Source organism: Borostomias antarcticus (genome assembly GCF_949987555.1).
Source record: "Borostomias antarcticus genome assembly, chromosome: 1".
Taxonomy (NCBI): domain Eukaryota; kingdom Metazoa; phylum Chordata; class Actinopteri; order Stomiiformes; family Stomiidae; genus Borostomias; species Borostomias antarcticus.
Genome location: NC_140234.1, coordinates 40,310,041 through 40,329,972, shown reverse-complemented (window position 1 = coordinate 40,329,972; position 19,932 = coordinate 40,310,041). Strand labels below are relative to the sequence as shown.

Genomic DNA, 19,932 nt, shown 5'->3' with positions numbered 1-19,932 from the left:
GTGGTGGCGAGACCACCACAAAGAGAAAGAAAGAAAGAAAGAAAGAAAGAAAGAAAGAAAGAAAGAAAGAAAGAAAGAAGGATGGAAGGAAGGATGGAAGGAAGGAAGGGTGGAAGGAAGGAAGGATGGAAGGAAGGAAGCAAGGATGGAAGGAAGGAAGGATGGAAGGATGGATGGAAGGAAGGATGGAAGGATGCAAGGAAGGAGGGAAGGAAGGAAGGATGGATGGATGAAAGAAAGAAAGAAAGAAGGATGGATGGATGGATGGATGAAGAAGAAAGAAAGAAAGAAAGAAAGAAGAAAGAAAGAAAGAAAGAAAGAAAGAAAGAAAGAAAGAAGGATGGATGGATGGATGGATGGATGGATGGATGGATGAAAGAAAGAGAAAGAAAGAAAGAAAGAAAGAAAGAAAGAAGAAAGAAGAAGAAAAAGAAAGAAGGATGGATGGATGGATGGATGGATGATGAAAGAAGAAAGAAAGAGAAAGAAGAAGGAAGGAAAGAAGGAAGGATGGAAGGATGGAAGGATGGAAGGAAGGATGGAAGGAAGGAAGGATGGATGGAAGGAAGGAAGGAAGGAAAGAAAAGAAGGAAGGAAAGATGGAAGGATGGATGGAAGGAAGGAAGGAAGGAAGGATGGATGGAAGGAAGGAAGGAAGGAAGGAAGGAAAGAAGGAAGGAAAGATGGATGAAAGGAAGGAAGGATGGAAGGATGGATGGAAGGAAGGAAAGGAAAGGAAAGGAAAGGAAAGGAAGGAAAGGAAGAAAGGAAGGAAAGAAGGAAGGAAGGAAGGATGGAAGGATGGATGGAAGGAAGGAAGGGAAGAAAGGAAGGATGGACGGAAGGAAGGAAGGAAGGAAGGATGGAAGGAAGGAAGGAAAGGAAGGAAGGAAGGAAGGAAGGAAGGAAGGAAGGAAGGAAGGAAGGAAAGATGGATGGAAGGAAAGAAAGGAAGGAATGAATATGAATGCTACCACAATAGTCATAAAAGGGTGCCTGTACAGAGAGCCTGCACGTGTCCCCAAATTCAAATCCCAACTGACACTGTGAGCATCCTCTCATTCACTTCAATGGAAAGGCATGTCCGATTCAGACAGCTCTCTCTCAAAAAGTATAAATGTCACAGCCTAGATATTGACACCGTAGGCATCCTGAGAAAATGCTGAACATTTTAGGATATGATATGTCCGTGTAGCTTAAAAACTGTAGGCATGGCGACGAGTTAGAAAAAGGGTAAAAATGCTAAATTAGCAGCTCAAAAGGTAGAGTGTGGGCCCATACGTTTCAATGGAGAGCGCAGTTGCTGAACAAATCGTCATACAGCGAAAACTATAAGTCACACGGCTTAGATACTTACATTGTACGAATCAGCACAGTTATGGGAACGTTTCGATATATAATATGTGTATGAGCTGTTAAAACTGTAGGCATAGCGACAAGTTAGAAAAAGAGTAAAAATGCAAAATTAGCAGCTCAAAAGCTAGAGTGCGTTGCCATACGTTTCAATGAGGAGCGCAGTTGCCGAACAAATCGTCATACAGCGAAAACTATAAGTCACACTGCTTAGATACTTACATTGTACGAATCAGCACAGTTGTGTGAATGTTTTGATGTATAATATGTGTGTGAGCTTTCAAAACTGTAGGAGTGCCAGCAGTTTACAAAATGTGTGAATATTTTCAAAGCAACTGCTGCCACCACTCTTAAAAACATAAAGTTTCTGAACATTCCAAAAGCAGTTTCAAGCAGTTTCAATGGGACAAAAAATAGTTTTAAAAGTTAAATTTCTAAAAAACTATAAAAAATATCAAAAATCTGAATGGATCCGTTCAAGAGCTGAACGTCATGAACATTTTAAAGTTTGAATGAAGTTTCTAGCACAAAGTATGAAGAACTAGTTAAGGTTAAAAAAAGTGGGGAGAATAATAATAAGAAAGAAAGAAAGAAAGAAAGAAAGAAAGAAAGAAAGAAAGAAAGAAAGAAAGAAAGAAAGAAATAGTGGGAATATCACAAGTTGGGCTAGCTTTTGCAAGCTAGCCCACCTAATAATAAAGAAAGAAATAGTGGGAATATCACAAGTTGGGCTAGCTTCTGCAAGCTAGCCCACCTAATAAAACCAAGGATACACTCAACAAGACTAAAGAATAAAACCAAGGATAAACTCAACAAGACTAAAGAATAAAACCAAGCTATACACTCAACAAAACTAAAGAATAAAACAAAGATATACACTCAACAAGACTAAAGAATAAAACCAAGATATACACTCAACAAGACTAAAGAATAAAACCAAGATATACACTCAACAAGACTAAAGAATAAAACCAAGATATACACTCAACCAGACTAAAGAATAAAACCGAGGGATACACTCAACAAGACTAAAGAATAAAACCAAGATATACACTCAACAAGACTAAAGAATAAAACCAAGCTGTACACTCAACAAGACTAAAGAATAAAACCAAGATATACACTCAACCAGACTAAAGAATAAAACCGAGGGATACACTCCACCACACTCAACAAGTGGAGAACAAAGACAAAGGTAATAACAAGCTTACAGTCGGCTCAGGAAACACCAGGGACAGCACACAGCTACACCAAATAATGAGCAGACAAGGAGCAAGAGGACTGGGAGCTACTGTACATGTAGGCTATACAGACTAACAAGGCACAGGTGAAAATCAATCAAGTTGCATAAGTGGCATAAGTCTCTCAACCAGAGTCAATTTAGCCAGTTATATGCTGCATTCAGGTGCTCCTCGGATGGTCCAATTTCCCGAGTTATGTAGTCGTTCTTCTGACTTCCAAAGATATAATGTAGCAATTATAGTGTCAATTGACCAAAAAATGTGGGAGGAGAAGGGTTTGACCGGTTTTACAGTTTTTGAGAAAAACAGAGGGATGGACTTCATAATTCCTGCCAGCTCAAAGCATATGAATGTTTCTGCTCACTTGGGCCTACATTATGGTGGTGGTTGCAAAGTGATAGCAAGTAGCCTACAGCTGATTTGTGATGTTTTTTTACGTTTTAAACTTTAGTCGGTTGCTGTAGCGCCACCATCAGGACTTTTGGCCCTCAACGTCAGGTGAGTACTTTTGGCATAGGAATGGATTATTGTGCGTGATGTTTCATGCATGGGAAGTCAGACTTCCTAGGAAGAAGATTCAGAAGAAGAAGAATTTCGGCAAGTACAAGAGGGACCGTCAGCTGAGCTGCCCAGTCTCTAAAGAGAGAGAGAGAGAGAGAGAAATTGCTTTTACAGGGAACAGCTCCAGGTCAAGCCACCATGTGAAGTAGCCGACTGATCAAAGCATAACCAGGAATGACAGAACTCCGCTCCGCAGCGTGAAAAGACGCAGGGAAGACCAGCACCATGTTGTTGGTCAGCAGGTTTCTCTGCTCACCTCTGCTGGGCAAGCAAGATTTCAATCAGGCCCTGAGGAGAGACGTCAGCGAGGCATCCTCCTGCCCTCCCCGTCAGCTCCGCCTCTCCCCTCATCTCCATGCTGTGGTCGTGGGCCGGCCTGTCTGCAGCCCTCTGAGGGGCTGTCATGTGCTCCATACCGGCCCCGTCTCCCCCACCTCTGTTCTGATGGGGATTCCTTGTTCTGCTTACATCGGTTGGCTGCCTGCTTGACAGATATTTCTCCCAGCAGCATCAACTATACCTCTGAGTTCCAGGATGTTCAGATGGCTCTGGACTTTTTCTCTAAGACTTTTATTTCAGTTATTGTTAACAAACATGCACCATTGAACCACCTGGCTATCAAATCTGTTCATAGAAAGAAATTCTGCCAGGTCTCTTGCCAGAAAATCAGGTGATCATATAGAGTGGATATAATTCAGACAAATTAGCGATATGTGTGTCACTGCTGTGAGAAATGTCACATCTACTTTTTATTTTAATTATTTACAAAAAAGTGCCGGTAATGCAGCTAAATTCTTAAAATGATTAAGTCATCATACATCATCAGTAAATAAAGAATAACCCTGTCCTGCACTCGCCCAGCGGTTACTGTCTGACTCTGTCCTTCAATCCTCCATCAGTTACTGTCTGACTCTGTCCTTCACTCCTCCATCAGTTACTGTCTGACTCTGTCCTTCAATCCTCAGTTTTTAAAAATATGGTAAATGAAACTGAGGCTGAGGTCTGCGTATGTTTTTGATTTTGTTTGAATACTGCTGCCATAATTGTTATTCAGTTAAAATGGGTAAATGCATGATGTAAGAATGTATTTTATTGTATTGATGTTGGATGTTTTATGTACTGTATGCTATGTTCAGTAACCAGGGCACCATTGGAAACGAGACCTTGATCTCAGTGGCTGCCCCTGGTAAATTACAGATGAAAGTAAATAAATACTGGAGCTCTGCTATAGACAGGAGGGCAAGGTCAAGGTCAGATCTCCCTCTCCAACTCTGTTCTGATTGGACGGACCAGCAGTAGATCATAGTAGATCACAGGAGATCATAGTAGATCACATGCGATCATAGTAGATCACAGGAGATCATAGTAGATCACAGGAGATCAGAGCAGATCACAGGAGATCATAGTAGATCACAGGAGATCAATGGAGATTCATTCGGAAGTGACAGAAACGGAGTGGCCAGTTCTCAGGCAGTAGGAGGTGTGTGTGTTTATGTGTCGCAGTCCCGTCTCCAAGGGCGGGCATTTGGGGGCCAGGCCCGCCCACTGAATCAGCTGGGCCCGCCCTGAACGAAACGCGAAAGACGTACTAATGGCGCGTTCCAGGCAACCCGTAACTCGTGTTTTTCCTACCTCCTACACGTGAAAATGCTCTGGAATGGCAGTCAAACCCGTAACTTCCCACCCGGCAACTGGGAGTACATCGATCTGTACGAGTTCACGGGTGGGAAGTTACGGGTTTGACTGCCATTCCAGAGCATTTTCACGTGTAGGAGGTCGGAAAAACACGAGTTACGGGTTGCCTGGAACGCACCATAAATCTCTGTGATGACGGAATGACCCCGGGCTATTCTGCATCTGATTGGCTTACCCTGATATACTTTAACCAATCGAACTGACCACTAAAACCTGACCAATCTCAACCAAGGAAGGCACCATATTAGCCAATCCCAGGCAGAGTAGGGCAGATCATTCATTCCGTGCCGCGCGGTTATTTTTAGTAATGTTAACGACATACTAGTGCAAAAACTTGCATACATGGGATGAATTATTAGTGGATGTCAGAAGATTCAGAAGTAGTGGTGATTGCTCCTTGGCTTAGGCTACCCATACAAATACAAATAAAACTTGATTTGTGCGCTTTCTTTCAGTGAAAGAAGGCACGAAAAACGACTTTCAGACTGTGTGTTAAATGCGTCTTGTATTCTGCCATATCGCTTCATTTTCATCCGTGTTTAGCATTTTGGTAGTGCTCCGTTGCCCCCTACAGTCGTCATGAAAATACAGTCCACGTTACGGTCCGTTGACCGGTCTTACTAGCTCGTTATTCATTTAATATTGTAGGCCAGGTAAAATGATGCAACAACTTGACTATCCCGTCATTCACATCACCTATTGGTCAATCACGTTACCCACTTTAGCTATATGCTACTGGCAGCATCAATGAACATTGAAAACGGAGATCTTGAGTAGGCTATTTGTTGAAAATTGATTACAAAATGAAGTGGATTAAACGAGTTTGGGTTACGATATAATGTAGGTCTTTTGTGATTAATTACCAGTTGTTATGGCTGTGCGTTTTGCTTTGCCTAGATTTAATCGGCACTCGAGAGCGTTAACTTTGCTTCCTGGAGCGGTGGGCTAAGGCCTAGTAGGCTAGTAGTAGCCTAAACACTGATTAGTGAGGGAGTAGGCTATTGAGTGCTGTGCCCTAAGGGGGTTTATTTTATCGTTCTGTCATTCCTCTTCGTGGTGCTTGGCCATTGTTGTCATATAATGGCTCTGTAGTTTATTTAGTGTGTCCCTAAAAGCTTGGTTGTTTCTGTATGTTTTTTGCATATAAAAATGCCACTGCTCAGCGCCCTTCTGGTGCTGTGAAACCTCCCATCAGGGCATGCTTTGAAAGCGCTTCCCTCCTAAAATTGTGCGCGCCTTCGCTGGTCCTGACTTACCCGGTTCTAGGACCCAACAGACGCCAGGGCTTAGTTGTCTTGATAAAAACATTTTAGTAATTACAATCGTTTTTAACATGTTTTAACTTTACCAAGACAATTATACACCCAGGGTTTAGGTTCTCAGGTCACCCCACCTATCTGGAGAGGAGAGTTGGCTGGTTAAGTGACTCGTCAAATAAGGCTGAAGAAGCTAGTTTCATAAGCTGCAATTTTCTTTTGGGGAAAACTTGTTTATTTGTTTGCACAACAGGGATGCCCTTTTGCATGTACAGTACTTTGAATCACTTATGATGGACTTGATAGGTTTAGTGTTATTTTTATTTAAAAAGGTTTAACAAAAATGTTTTTGCATATTCTCCATATAACAGCAATCAACTTATTTTGACAGTTTTGATGAATTCTGAGCAGTGAGGAGACATTCCAAAGATATGGTAATGGTAAGGTAGGTAGACAGACAGACAGACAGACAGACAGACAGTGTACATGCTATTTTTCCTTAATGCTTGGATTAAGAATAAGAGCACGCGAGTGGTCGATTCAGTCTGGGTAAAACAAAGACGAGAGCTTTTATTCTTCAATACGTTTGCAAGCGGTCTCTCACAACAGGAAATGGATTCTAGTCAGAGAGCCCCGTCCAATAGAGGCGGAGCCCTTTTAAAGGGACAGTGTCGTGACATGTTTGACCAGCTGCTCTGGCAGACACATATGGCAGTGAGAAGTTAGTTAAGGTGTGATTCCCACAAACATTGTAAAATAATTAAACAGGGGAAACAGGAACAGGAATAGAGTAAGATAAACAGAAACCTATCTTGGCGTGAACACATGGTGATGAGTTGAAATTCTTTAACAATTCCCCAATCTTGTGGGTAAAACATCCACAACAATAATAAATGAAAGAATCAACCATGTGGAATCAAATTATAAAATATCATCATAAGCAAGGTAAAAAGATAACATGATACTAATCTAATACAGATTTCATATATTCATGAGTGGAAAAAAAACCTCTTTCTTTTGAGAGGAAAAAAACTTAACTTCAAGTTTCAAAACAATTCAAAATCCTTATTTCCAATGGCACAGACTTGACTAAGTTCTTGAGTTGAATGAAGGTCTAATTCAACTTCTCCTTTGAACATTAATGCAGTAATGGGTATCTCTGTAACAGTATTCAAACACTTTCCAATACACTTAAGAACAATGCCAATAATAATAATAATCAAAATAATAATCATAAAAATGATACCTAGAGATCTGAGAATATTTCCAGAACTTGAAAAAGCATTATCGAAAATTCCCCAAGCATTAAACCCATGGACAGTCTTTAAGATCTGAATACCTTTCATGTTTGATTCATGGAACTCTGTTAATGTGGCATTTGGATCTGAGATGAATGAACAACATTCTGACCCTACAATCGCGCATGTTCCTCCTTTACTAGCAAGAATTATATCTAAGGCAAACCTATTCTGTAGCACAACTTTCTTCATTTCATTCACCTCCTTAGCTAAGGCTGAAATTACTCGGTCCGATGCATTCAAGTGATCCGCCAAGACAGCGGAGAGAGTCATGAGTTCAGTTTGGGTGTTATACATGCCATAGTTAGGGAAAAATACACCAAAAATAAACTGAAAGGGCGATATAGCACGACGATGTCTATAATTGGATTGATGATGAATTACCTGCATTTCAGCGTGATCCACCTTCCTAATCATGGGGATTAAATGAGCAAGATAGCATCTTCCTACACTGTTGCTATTTAGGTTTGAATAAGCTGTATCGCCACAGACTAGAAATACCCCTTTTGGAAGGCCTATCGCTGAACCTGGATACAAGAATTCGTAGATAGGAGCAACGCAGGAGCTAGTGCCTAGATCATTAATTTGTGTCCTAATTTGTGTGTTGTATCTGAAAAGATCAATACAGGCTGTAACCTGTTGAAGAGGTACTACTTTGAATTGGTCGACTTGATTTTGATGTTCCATTTCTTGAGGATGCAATTTTGTTTGTGCTTTAATGATACAATCGATAATTTGACATTTTAATCCAGAAATGGTAATTGAATTTCGCCAATTAACTGTAGTAGATACAGCTGTGCAAGCTAACCTAGTACTCGGTGCATGATTGTCTATTTGGACTAATATAACTTGAATTTTGTGAACCAATCCCTGTCCAGCTATTTCAGAAAAGTGTGTAACCTTGAACAGAATAAGGCGGGAGAAATTAGAAGGTCTATGATTCTCATTAACCTCTAGTGTCAATTTGCTTAGAATAACCTCTTCAATCCCTGTATAGGAGTTACCTAGTCTATCTAATCCTACATGAAAATGACAAGCAGAGGATTGTCCAGGAGCAGAGAAAACATGAGTAGCTAAACCCTGCCAGTCATAGTGTGACCATTCTGCTTGGGTTAAAGGAATTGGATAGAATATGGGTGCAGAAGTACTAAGAGGTACATTTTGACAAATCCAACAGTTAGCGTAGTTCATTCTATGTGCAAAGTCTCTGACTACACTAATAGCTTCATTAGGATGCTTCTTTTCCTGTCCAATTGACTTAGCTGATTTGGTTAGGTGCATAGAGCAGTTAAACACAGTACCTCGAGGATAATCTGGAACAGATCTACAAATGTCAACTCCATAATTCTTTGTTCTTGATACTCGCATAACATCTTTAGCTAAAACACACCAATAAGGAGAATCTTTCTCTACATTAACTTCAGTCACAGTTACAATAGTAGAACCTGGGAATCGTTTGTTACTTTCAAATCTCACATAAGCAGTATGCAGCATCTTCCATCCATCTTCGTCTACCGTATAGACCCAACAGTCAAGTGGAGTGCAACGCTCAACGGGACAAACGAATACTGGAGTGTGTTCTTGTCTTTTCCTTCGTTCAATGGTTTCAGTTTCAGGAGAGAACTGGTCCGAGTTCTCTTTCAATGGGGGTGCGAGTAGGTGTGTGAGGGGGAGTGTGGTTGGATTATGATTGGGCGTTGCTGGGGCAGGGGTCAAAGTTGTCATCATGACAGCAATGAGGAAAAGATAGGGTGTGTTATCCTTGGTCTGATTCCTCAGATGAGGAGACCAGAGAGTGAGCTTTCGCCCTGGTGGTGACACCGGGTAATGCATCTTGGTTGTTGGAATCTTTTGGCCGGCTGGCCTCCTCTTGGTTTGGAACCAGCCTGCAGTGGGTGGCGTGTACCCAAGACGTCCTCTCAGCTACTTTGATGGCCGTCTGGGTTGTCAGCAAGATCTGGTACGGGCCCAGCCAACGAGCACTATTCCACGCCTTCCGTTTCAGGTCCCGGATCACCACCCATTGGCCTGGCTGGAGGTGATGCAAGAAACCCTCTCTGGCATCCGGGATGGTCGCCTTCACTCTGTTGAAGAGATCTTTTAGTATGTTGTTAAGTGCCAGACAATACTGTACCATGTCCTGTTCACAGGACATCAGAGTCAGCTTGTTCTGGGGAAAAGGTTTGTTAAACATTCTCATAGGTCTACCAGAAATGATTTCATAGGGGGAGAGCCCCGTAGTTTGGTGGGGACGGCCCCTCATGAACATCAAAGCTAAAGGTAAAATTTTCATCCATGACAGATTTGTCTCTGCCATCAGTTTGGTGAGCTTAACCTTCAATGTCTGGTTAGCTCTTTCTACAATCCCGGCTGATGCAGCATGGTAACTGCAGTGCGTTCGGAGGTCAATTTGCAAACTCTTACAAATCTCATTAATCACATTATTCACAAAATGGCTTCCTCTATCAGAGGAAAGTTTCAAAGGCAATCCCCATCTGGGGATTATCTCTCGGAGGAGACTCCTGGCCACAGCGATTGCTGAGGCATGCCTGCAAGGGAAAACTTCAGTCCACTTAGAAAAAACATCAGTTAAGACAAGGCAATATTTATACCCTTCGCATGGTGTAAGTTCAATAAAATCCATCATCACATGTTCCCACGGAGACTCTGGTCTCGGGTGAGCTGACATTTTCATTTTGATACCTTTCCCAATGTTGTTTTGCATACAGATGATGCATTTGGCACAACTCTGCTCTGCAAACACAGTGAACCCTGGCGCATACCAATACCTTTGCACATCATCCACAACTCCTAATTTTGAAATATGATCAGGACCATGCGCTAGTTTGAACGCATACTGGAAACAAGAACGAGGTAAGACTGGTTTGTTATTAGGTCCTAGCCATAACCTGCTTTCATCATTGAATGTGCATTTGGTTTTCCACTTCTTCTTCTCATCAGGAGGAGCAGATTCCTGTAGGTCGGCAATGTCGTTCAGAGACATGGGAGGAGAGACCTGTGAATCCACAGATGAGAGAGAGAGCATAGACAACACAGGAGCGCAAGAGGAGAGTGCCGCCGCTTTAGCAGCTGAGTCAGCAGCCGTATTACCTATGGACACAGGATCCGAGGTTCTAGCATGAGCTTTACATTTGCATACTGCTAAACTGGATGGCAACAACATTGCTTGCAATAAATGGTTAATCAAAGTATTATGAGCAATGGGTTTACCACTTGAGGTAAGGAACCCACGATTCCTCCATAGCATCGCAAAATCATGGACTGTGCTAAACGCATATGCACTGTCAGTGTGGATAGTAGCAGACTTACCCTTGGCTAAAATACATGCCCTGGTGAGCGCAAATAATTCAGCAGCCTGTGCAGAGAGATGGTTAGGAAGTCTGGCTGATTCCAGCACTGTAACAGCAGTAGTAACCGCATAGGCAACAACAGGCTCACCAGCTTGTGATCGCTGGGCAGAACCATCCACAAAGAGTTCAAAATCAGGGTTAGACAAAGGAACATCAGTGAGGTCAGGGCGTGGCTTACTGACTAAGTCAATAACAGCCACACAATCATGTGGATCTCCGTCATCTGGTGTTGGCAACAGTGTCGCTGGATTCAGGACAGTACATCTCTGGAGAGTAACATTAGACATGGTTAGTAACACATTCTGATAGTGTAACAGTCTCGCTGGATGCAGGTGTGAGGTCTTTGCCTGTAAAAGTAAAGCAGAGACAGCATGTGGAACATTCACGATTAGTGGTCGCATGGCTACCACGTCGACACATCCCAATACTGCTTCAGTGGCCGCCGCCACTGATCTAAGACATGGGATTAACCCTCTAACTACACTATCAAGCCTTTTAGAGTAGTATGCTACCGGTCTGTACCGGTCCCCATGCTTTTGGGTTAAAACGGCGGACATATAACCGTCCTTTTCATTTGTGAAAAGGTGGAAAGGCTTTTCATAGTCAGGGAGACCTAAACAAGGGGCTGTAGACAGCCTCTGTTTAAGGGCCGTTAGAGTCAGTCGTGCTTCGTCAGTCCAGGTGATTCGGTCAGAGGGAGAAAGGTTGCGTCCGTGGGCCAGATCGGACAAGGGTTGTGTGAGCTCAGCGAAATCCGGGACCCAGGCCCGGCAATAGTTTGCAGTTCCTAACAGAGACATCATTTGTTTTTTGGTTGTAGGCATGGGCAGAGCAAGGATAGCCTCCACACGGCTGCTACCTAAAGATTTTCCATTTTTAGAAATAACGTGACCTAGGTATGTAACCTGTTCACGCACCAGCTGGATTTTGTGTTTGGAAACCTTATGGCCATTCTCTGCTAAATAAAACAACAATGCGTTTGTGTCTTTGACACATGACTCCTTGTCTGAGCTAGCAACAAGCAAATCATCCATATACTGGACAATGATGCTATTCTGTGGTGGAATAAACCCTTCTAAGCTGCGCGCGAGCTCTGCATTGTAGATAGAAGGACTATCAACAAATCCTTGAGGCATAACATTCCACACATATGTTTTGTTCTTGAACTGGAAAGCAAACCAATGTCTGCTATCAGGGTGTACAGGTACAGAAAAAAATGCATTACTGAGATCAATAACACTAAAGAAAGTAGCTGATGAAGGAATGGAGGCAAGGAGGGTTACAGGATTAGGACAAAGAGGAGTCCTAGCAATGACAGCTTCATTAACACAACGCAAATCTTGAACAAAACGCCATTCTCCTGAGGCTTTGCGCACAGGGAGGATTGGAGAATTGACAGGAGAGCTGTCAACCTCAGAAATGGCTCCACGCTCTAACAAAGATGCATGTACCTCTGCAATACCTTCTATAGCCTCTAGAGGGAGCGGGTACTGAGCGCGCTTTGGTCGGAATGAACTTTTAGGGGTAACCACAACAGGATTCACGTTTCGAATTTTCCCTATATCAAATTTGTCCTTTGCCCATAATGAATTTGGAAGTCCTTGTAACACAGATAAATCTTCAGATAAGTCATCAGATTGTGTCTGGAAGAAACATGATCCTTGGATTCCCCTAGTGACTGGAATAGCCCAGGTGTAAGGAAATGCTCTTACCCCCGTCTTGGCGGAATACCTCATTTGATGAGGATTTCCGACCCAGTCCGTTATTGTCATTATGTCCATCAGCCACGCATCAGCATCCCTCCTATTAACAAACTCAGAAACAGCAAGAGACACATGAGGCACAGAATGACCATCATACAGCTGTTTCTGTGTACCGTTAAGGTCGACAGAAAGAACTGCATGATCCGGTCCAACATACAACACATTACACATCAATGTCTCATCCACTTGAGGCAACATCCAAGTGTCCTCAAACCCATGGTCTTGGCTTAAAAAATATGTTGATGCGGTACAGAGCAAGTTATCATGAGGGCTGAGCGGAGCATCGTAGCTATAACATGTCCGTACTTTTGAAAACAACTTTTCCAAATGTTGTGATGTATGAGTGTTACAATCAACATACCAATTATAAGACCAATCGGTAGGCGCGTCGGTGTACATGGTTGTCACCTCCGGAGGTGTCATTGTTGATGATCTGAGTATGGTGACACCTTCTGAGGAGCAGGTCATCTGGAAACCTAGCTTACATAACAAGTCTCGCCCACAAAGATTCACTGGACAACATTCACTCAAAATGAACTGGTGTGTTAGCTGACAATCATCTACTTCCACTTTCAATGGAACAGTCACTCTTTCATTCTTCACAATGCCTGCAGCACCAACAGTTTTAGCCAGCTCCTCAGTCACTTGAGGACGCTGTGTCATGCTAGCAGTACTAATTACAGAAGAATGAGCACCTGTGTCAGCCAAAAAAAACAAACTTTCCCCATTAACAGTCATAGTTACAGTAGGATTATCAGATGGTTTGGTATGCAGATTAAGGTATTGATGAATATGAATGATTCTCTCCTCATCACGTACACACTCACTTTCCCTAGCTTTCCCTACCTGTCCTACACCTAGTCAGAAACCATTTCCCTGCGGAGAACTGACAGAGACTCCCGGAGGGGGTGCAGATCCCCATTGGTTAGGAGAAGACCTTTGTACCCTAGCGTATTGTCTACATTCCCTCCAGAAATGCCCTTTTCTCCCACAGTGATTACAGCGCTCATTTGATTTGTTAAACCTGCTGGTTGGTTGTGAATTACCCTGATTCCCTCTATTCTCCCTTGATTGTTGACGCTGTCCATCTCTCTGCTGTGGCTCTGTGCGAGCATTGGAGTTGAAGTACCTAACCTGTGCAGCCTGCAGCTTCACGTCAGAGTCCTTCTTTTCAGCAGCCTCCCTTTGCTCCTTTAGCAGAGTGAAACGTTCGGCAAATCTGAACACACCCACGACCTGTACTAGCGGTTGTGTTTCCCAGTTTACACACGAAGTCCTGACTTGGTCACTAAGGGCAGGGAGAACATTGTTCATTAATTGTTGTTTCAAAACAGTATTGTAGTCATTGGCATGCTTATTCATGCCCGAGTGAAGCGAAAAAGTTTTCTCCAGGCGTTCATAAAAATCATCGAAAGATTCATTCAGCTTCTGTTTACAGGAGGAGATCAGGTCCCAGTTAGTTTGTGGAGGGAACCGGAGCCTGATTCTCTGCAGCAGCTGTAACACCTGAGGTGCAAATAAAGGATCATCAAAAGTCAATTTATCATCAAAATTTCCCCTTATATCAGCCCATTTGAGACGTAGCGCAAGCCTCATTACAGCCTCAAGTTCCTCAGAGTGCGGTCTGTACATCTGAACAGCTGCATTCACATCTCTCTCAAAGCTGTCAATGTCCTTAGCAGGATCAGGTAATGAGGAAGCCAGCTCCCGCAGCTCATCACAACGGAAAGGTCTGTAGACATCAGAAAAAGGGCTCCATATGGCGTGACCTGGTTGGCCCAGAGGTGGTTGAGGTACAGGATTAATGCATCTAATCATTGGCAATAGCATCTTGCCTAATGCAGAAGAGAGTTGTTGTTCCTGAACCTGACCAGTAGACCTAAGACTATAGTGCTGATGGCCCTCGACTGTTTCAAGAGAAGGGGGAGAAATATCAAGAGCAGGGGGAGGAGTAGTATCAGGGGGAGTCAATAAAGGAGGTGAGACTTTGGCTGAGGTGTCATCAGGAGTCATAGAGCCAGTCAATGAAGGGGATGAGCCAGTAGAAAGGGAAGTTTCAGGGAAGGAAATAGCCAATTTAGACTGACTGCTACCATCAGGACTGCTATGAGAATAATAACCTGGAGGGGGTGACATCTGAAGCAACCAAGGAGCTTGAGGGTGGGCTCCAAAAGGAGTTCCAGTAGAGGGAGAGGGGAGATGTGAAACCTGAGAGGGGACAGATGACGGACCAGCAATAGGGGTCGTAAACCGTGACAATGCAGGACCAGGGGGGGGGTGTTGAACCATTGAGGTTGGCGGAAGTGTCGGGACTGGAAGAGGGGGGGGCAGCACAAGAGGGGGGGGCAGCACCTGGGCTAGAGGAGGGACGATGCCCTGCTGAGCCAGAGGGTTTGGAATAGGGATGGCCGCATTTGGATCAGGATATAAACGACACGGTTCTAAAAGGTCGTCGTTGTCTGAAGGAGGAATTAATTTCTTAACATAAACAGCTTTAGCAGTGACAGAGTTCTTCCTAGCCTCCCTTTTGTTGCGGGCAGTTTCAGCTCTATCAATTGAGTCATTTGCAGCTGTTTCCCAAGCAAGAAAGTGAGACCAGTTAATGGCATTCTCTGATTTCCTACCTAGCTTAGTTAATTGAAACTCCTTAAGCTGTCTCTTAACTGTCCCTAGCAATTTAACAGACAGTGTACCAGACACAGGAGGAAAATCACTATTTTTAGCCCATAAAGAAATTTGCTCACACACACTCGGATCATACTTTAATGCCACTATCTTGGCAGCCCCCATTAAAGGTTCCCTTTTTGGTGCACTAGCAGTACTTCCCATTTTACAAATACAAACAAATATCAAAATTACAGTAAAAAAACAATAACTGCTGTGTTGAGAGGGTTTTTTTTTTTTTTCCTGTTACTCTTTTTTTTTTTTTTTTCCCAAAATGGCAGACTTCAGAACCAAAATGGTGGATCCTCAAAATGGTTGAGGAAAAACAGGACCTCTCTCTTTTTTTTTTTCCACAAGCAGCAAAACAGGAAGTCAAACCACGTGCGCACAAAGTTAGCTAAGCACGTGGGCTAACCAACATGTGGAACCAACCACGTGGACGAATCAGCTAGCACAGAGAAGCTAATCAGTGAACCAATAGCACAAAAACCAAAGCTAACAGAAATACAAGATACGTAGCTTGGAGCAGAATTAAAAGAACAAAGGATGAGCACAAGAGTGCCGTAGAAATCCCAAAAGAACCCCAACACTCAACACAAAACAAAGCCAGCAGAACACCAAACACTGAAATGCACAACCAAACCGTAGCTAACATGTACAGAAGGACAACACCAAATAAAGACCCAGAAAAACAGGATCAGAAACCCAAGACAAGACAAACACAATGAAACAAAACAAGGCCTACTCGACTCACTTAACAAAAGCAAATCACCCGGGGTTTAAAAGTTCTCGAAGCGTAACAGCCACCTCCGTGTCATGCCCTTCACAACCGGAGTACAAAAAACAAAATAACGAGCCTTAGAACAACAAAAGCTCCGTCGAGTTGCAGCAACCTTCCGCAACGCGGATCTCAAAACCAAAAATTCAAAAGAGAAGGCTTTTCGAGAGTAATAACGCTGTGTAGTACTCCACTATTCAGTACTGATAACGCTGTAAAATGCGTCGCAAACAAAAACCTAACCCTGGTTAGATATATAGGGCAGGGAGAACATTAGGCATTTTAAGCGGGCATGCGGTCAACAACCGGCTTTAAGAACAGAAATGCATGTACAGAAATGCATGTACAACAACCGGTGCGAATAAAACTATGGTCAATGTCTCCAGCTGAAAAACACAATCGTACCACTATAATTTAGATTCACAACGTACCAGACCTTTCAGCGGGCCGCAGAGGAGAAGGGCATCGAGAAAACAGCCAGCAAGTTACGCCAGCCGCTCGACGTTTGAGTCCCCAAGTCAAAAACTTGTCGCGGATCCACGCATCGCCTCCGGAGCACGCGAAAAAGACTCGTAGTTGTCCCAGAAACCGCAATTCGGTTTTACAGACCCGTCGCCAGATTGTACATGCTATTTTTCCTTAATGCTTGGATTAAGAATAAGAGCACGCGAGTGGTCGATTCAGTCTGGGTAAAACAAAGACGAGAGCTTTTATTCTTCAATACGTTTGCAAGCGGTCTCTCACAACAGGAAATGGATTCTAGTCAGAGAGCCCCGTCCAATAGAGGCGGAGCCCTTTTAAAGGGACAGTGTCGTGACATGATGTTTGACCAGCTGCTCTGGCAGACACATATGGCAGTGAGAAGTTAGTTAAGGTGTGATTCCCACAAACATTGTAAAATAATTAAACAGGGGAAACAGGAACAGGAATAGAGTAAGATAAACAGAAACCTATCTTGGCGTGAACACATGGTGATGAGTTGAAATTCTTTAACAACAGACAGACAGACAGACAAACAGACAGATAGATAGATAGATAGATAGATAGATAGATAGATAGATAGATAGATAGATATATAGATAGATATAGACTTATGTCAAAAACACACAGAGGTAGGTGTCGGTGAGAACTTAGAATAACAATGAGAAATGAGATATCCCTCTAAATCTGGCTGAAAAACGACTTAAAACGGGCTTAAAAGCACCTAAACAATTTGTGTGTGCCCCCCCTAACATATTGAATGCCCCCCCTGGCATTTCATTCTGGAAACGGGTCTGATGTTTCGTGCGTGTGTGTTTGTGTGTGTGTGTGTGTGTGTGCATGCGTTTGCTCCCCCCATCTCGAGCCATGACTGCACCATTTAATCAGACGTCCCGTTCTAGATTAATCACACTAATTAACCTGGCAGCAGGGAGGGGGAGGAGAGAGACGGGGGATAAAAATAGAGAGAGAGAAGGAGTCAGATCGACTGAATCACACGTTACTCACAATCTCACACTCCCCAATCATCCTGGCACATTTTAGGTTTGAAGACTGACTGACTGACTGACTGACTGACTGACTGACTGACTGACTGACTGAGAGGGGAGTGGTCCTCTCTTCCTCTTCCTGTCTCCAGCTCCTAACCCTAGCCTCTCTACTTCCTGTCTCTTTTTCTTCTACTTCCTGTCTCTCTTCCCTCTACTTCCTGTCGCTCTTCCCTCTACTTCCTGTCTCTCTTTCCTCTACTTCCTGTCTCTGTTCCCTCTACTTCCTGTCTCTCTTTTCTCTACTTCCTGTCTCCAGCTCCAACGGGAAGTCGGTGTCCTGGGCGCAGACGGAGCGCGGTTCCCGCGGCAACCACCTGTGGCAGCGGCTGTCGTTTCACATCAAGAGGAAGGAGAGCAACCAGACGGCCGTCATCAAGCCCTTCTCCAAGACGCCCGAGGGGCGCTACTGCGGGGGCGGGGACCTGGCCGCCCTCCCCGCCCACCCATACCCCCGCTCAGACGCCCACAAGACCCTCTACGAGCTCTCAGAGGTGGAGGAGAGATATCCAATCACGTACCGGCCACAGACCCCTTCACCAATCATCACGGTCAGCCAGAGGCTGGGGACGTGCCGAGGGGAGGAGCCGCAGGGGATGGGCGTGCCCACCTACATCGGGGGCGGGGCCTCCTCCGTTGTCGGGGGCGAGGTGGGAGTGGTCGGGGGCGGGGCGTCCCAGGGTTCGCTGATGGAGCAGATCAGCTGCGTGGTTAGCCGTTTCACCGCCAACATCAGCGAGCTCAACAGCATGATGCTCGCCCCCTCCCCCACGCACGCGCCCCCCCCGCACCCTGCAGACCCCTACCTGCTGCCCCGCGACCTGCCCCCACCCCCCACCCTCACCACCTACGCTGATGTCCAGCCCCTCCCGACCGTAGAGTCTGCCCCGGGGGGGCGTAGCTGCCTCTCCCACGCCCCGCCCTCCCCCGCACAAGGCCTCACTGTGGAGTCCCCCCCGCGGGGGGCGGAGCTAGAGGAGGAGCTCATGGCTCTGACTCCTCCCTCACCCTTCCGCGATTCGCTGGGGTCAGGCAGTAGCTCGCCCATGTCGGAGTCGACCCTGTGCCTGCCCCCCGTCCCCTCCCACCCCCCCCCGTCTCCCCCCTCACCCAAATACAGCCGGCTGACCCTGAGGAACTACAGCCAGAGCTCCTCCTCACTGTGAGGAGGGCTGGGCAGGGGGTGGGGGAGGAGGAGGTCTAGGAGAGAGGAGGAGGTCTAGGAGAGAGGAGGAGGTCTAGACAGGGGGAGGAGAGAGGAGGAGGTTTAGGAGAGAGGAGGAGGTCTAGACAGGGGGAGGAGAGAGGAGGAGGTCTAGGAGAGAGGAGGAGGTTTAGGAGAGAGGAGGTCTAGACAGGGGGAGGAGAGAGGAGGAGGTTTAGGAGAGAGGAGGAGGTCTAGACAGGGGGAGGAAAGAGGAGGAGGTCTAGAGGAATGGAGGAGGGAGGAGGAGGTCTAAACAGAGGGAGAAGGAAGGGAAAAGACAGTTGGAGAAAAAAGGAGGAGAGATGAGAGCGTAGAGGAAGGATGGACAGAAGAAAGGAGTCAGACGTGGACCCTGGTGGACTATAGAGACTGGGAGAAGGGGAGGACATGTTATTGACTGGTTAGTGATGTCATCAGTCTGCGACAACAAAGCTGTGCTTGTGTTTACATGTTATCATTGAGCAGTGAGTAGAGACTTGACATGGGCATTGTAGTTTTTCAGTCTTCTAGGGAGAACCGCAGGCCCAGATGGTGTTTAGACATGCGTTTGATCTTTCTGTTAGTAGTGGCCTTAACATTACATGGCTGTCAACTAATTAGAGATTGCATGTGTCTGTGAGGACAAGTGGGAGAAGGGCAGGACACACACACATACACACACACACCTGCTCTGACCCCCCCCCCACACACACACACACACAATAATAATCTGTGTAAATATAAGAAAGAACTTTGTTTGACTGGTCGACTAAATCAGTTATGCCTCTGACTAAAGTGCATTGTTTAACATACCTATATGTATAGAATCCAAGTCTGAAAAACTTACAACAAAGCATTTTTATCTGAACTCATCCCCTGTACCCCAACAAACCTCTTTTTTCCCTTTCCTCTTTTCAAACCTCCTCTCTTTCCCTCTCCTCTTTTAAAACCTCTGCTCTCTCTCTCCCTGTCTCTCTCTCTCTCCCTCTCTCTCCCTCTCTCTCTCTCTCTGTCTCTCTCTATCTCTCTCCCTCTCTCTCTCTCTCTCTCTCTCTCTCTCTCTCCCTCTCTCTCCCTGTCTCTCTCCCTCTCTCTCTCTCCCTCTCTCTCTCTCTCTCTCTGTGTCCTGTCCGGTCCGTATTCCCTGCCTCCTCTGGGTCTTCTTGACTGACTGCTCATGGTTCCTTCAGAGGTCTGAATGTATATTTTCTACATGATTCCTAAGCGTTTGGGACCAAAC

At 44.7% G+C, this 19,932-nt stretch overlaps 1 protein-coding gene across 1 annotated transcript in view; it reads left to right on the top strand.

Moving 5' to 3' along the window:
• grm5b (glutamate receptor, metabotropic 5b) overlaps positions 1 to 18,672 on the top strand; it is a gene marked incomplete at both ends in the record, with an annotated part of 192,040 nt that extends 173,368 nt beyond the window's left edge. Inside the window, one exon of the mRNA XM_084461926.1 lies at positions 17,766 to 18,672. Within this exon, the coding sequence (XP_084318052.1) occupies positions 17,766 to 18,672 (907 nt within the window). The remainder of the gene's footprint in view (positions 1 to 17,765) is intronic.
• Positions 18,673 to 19,932: the final 1,260 nt, after the last annotated feature.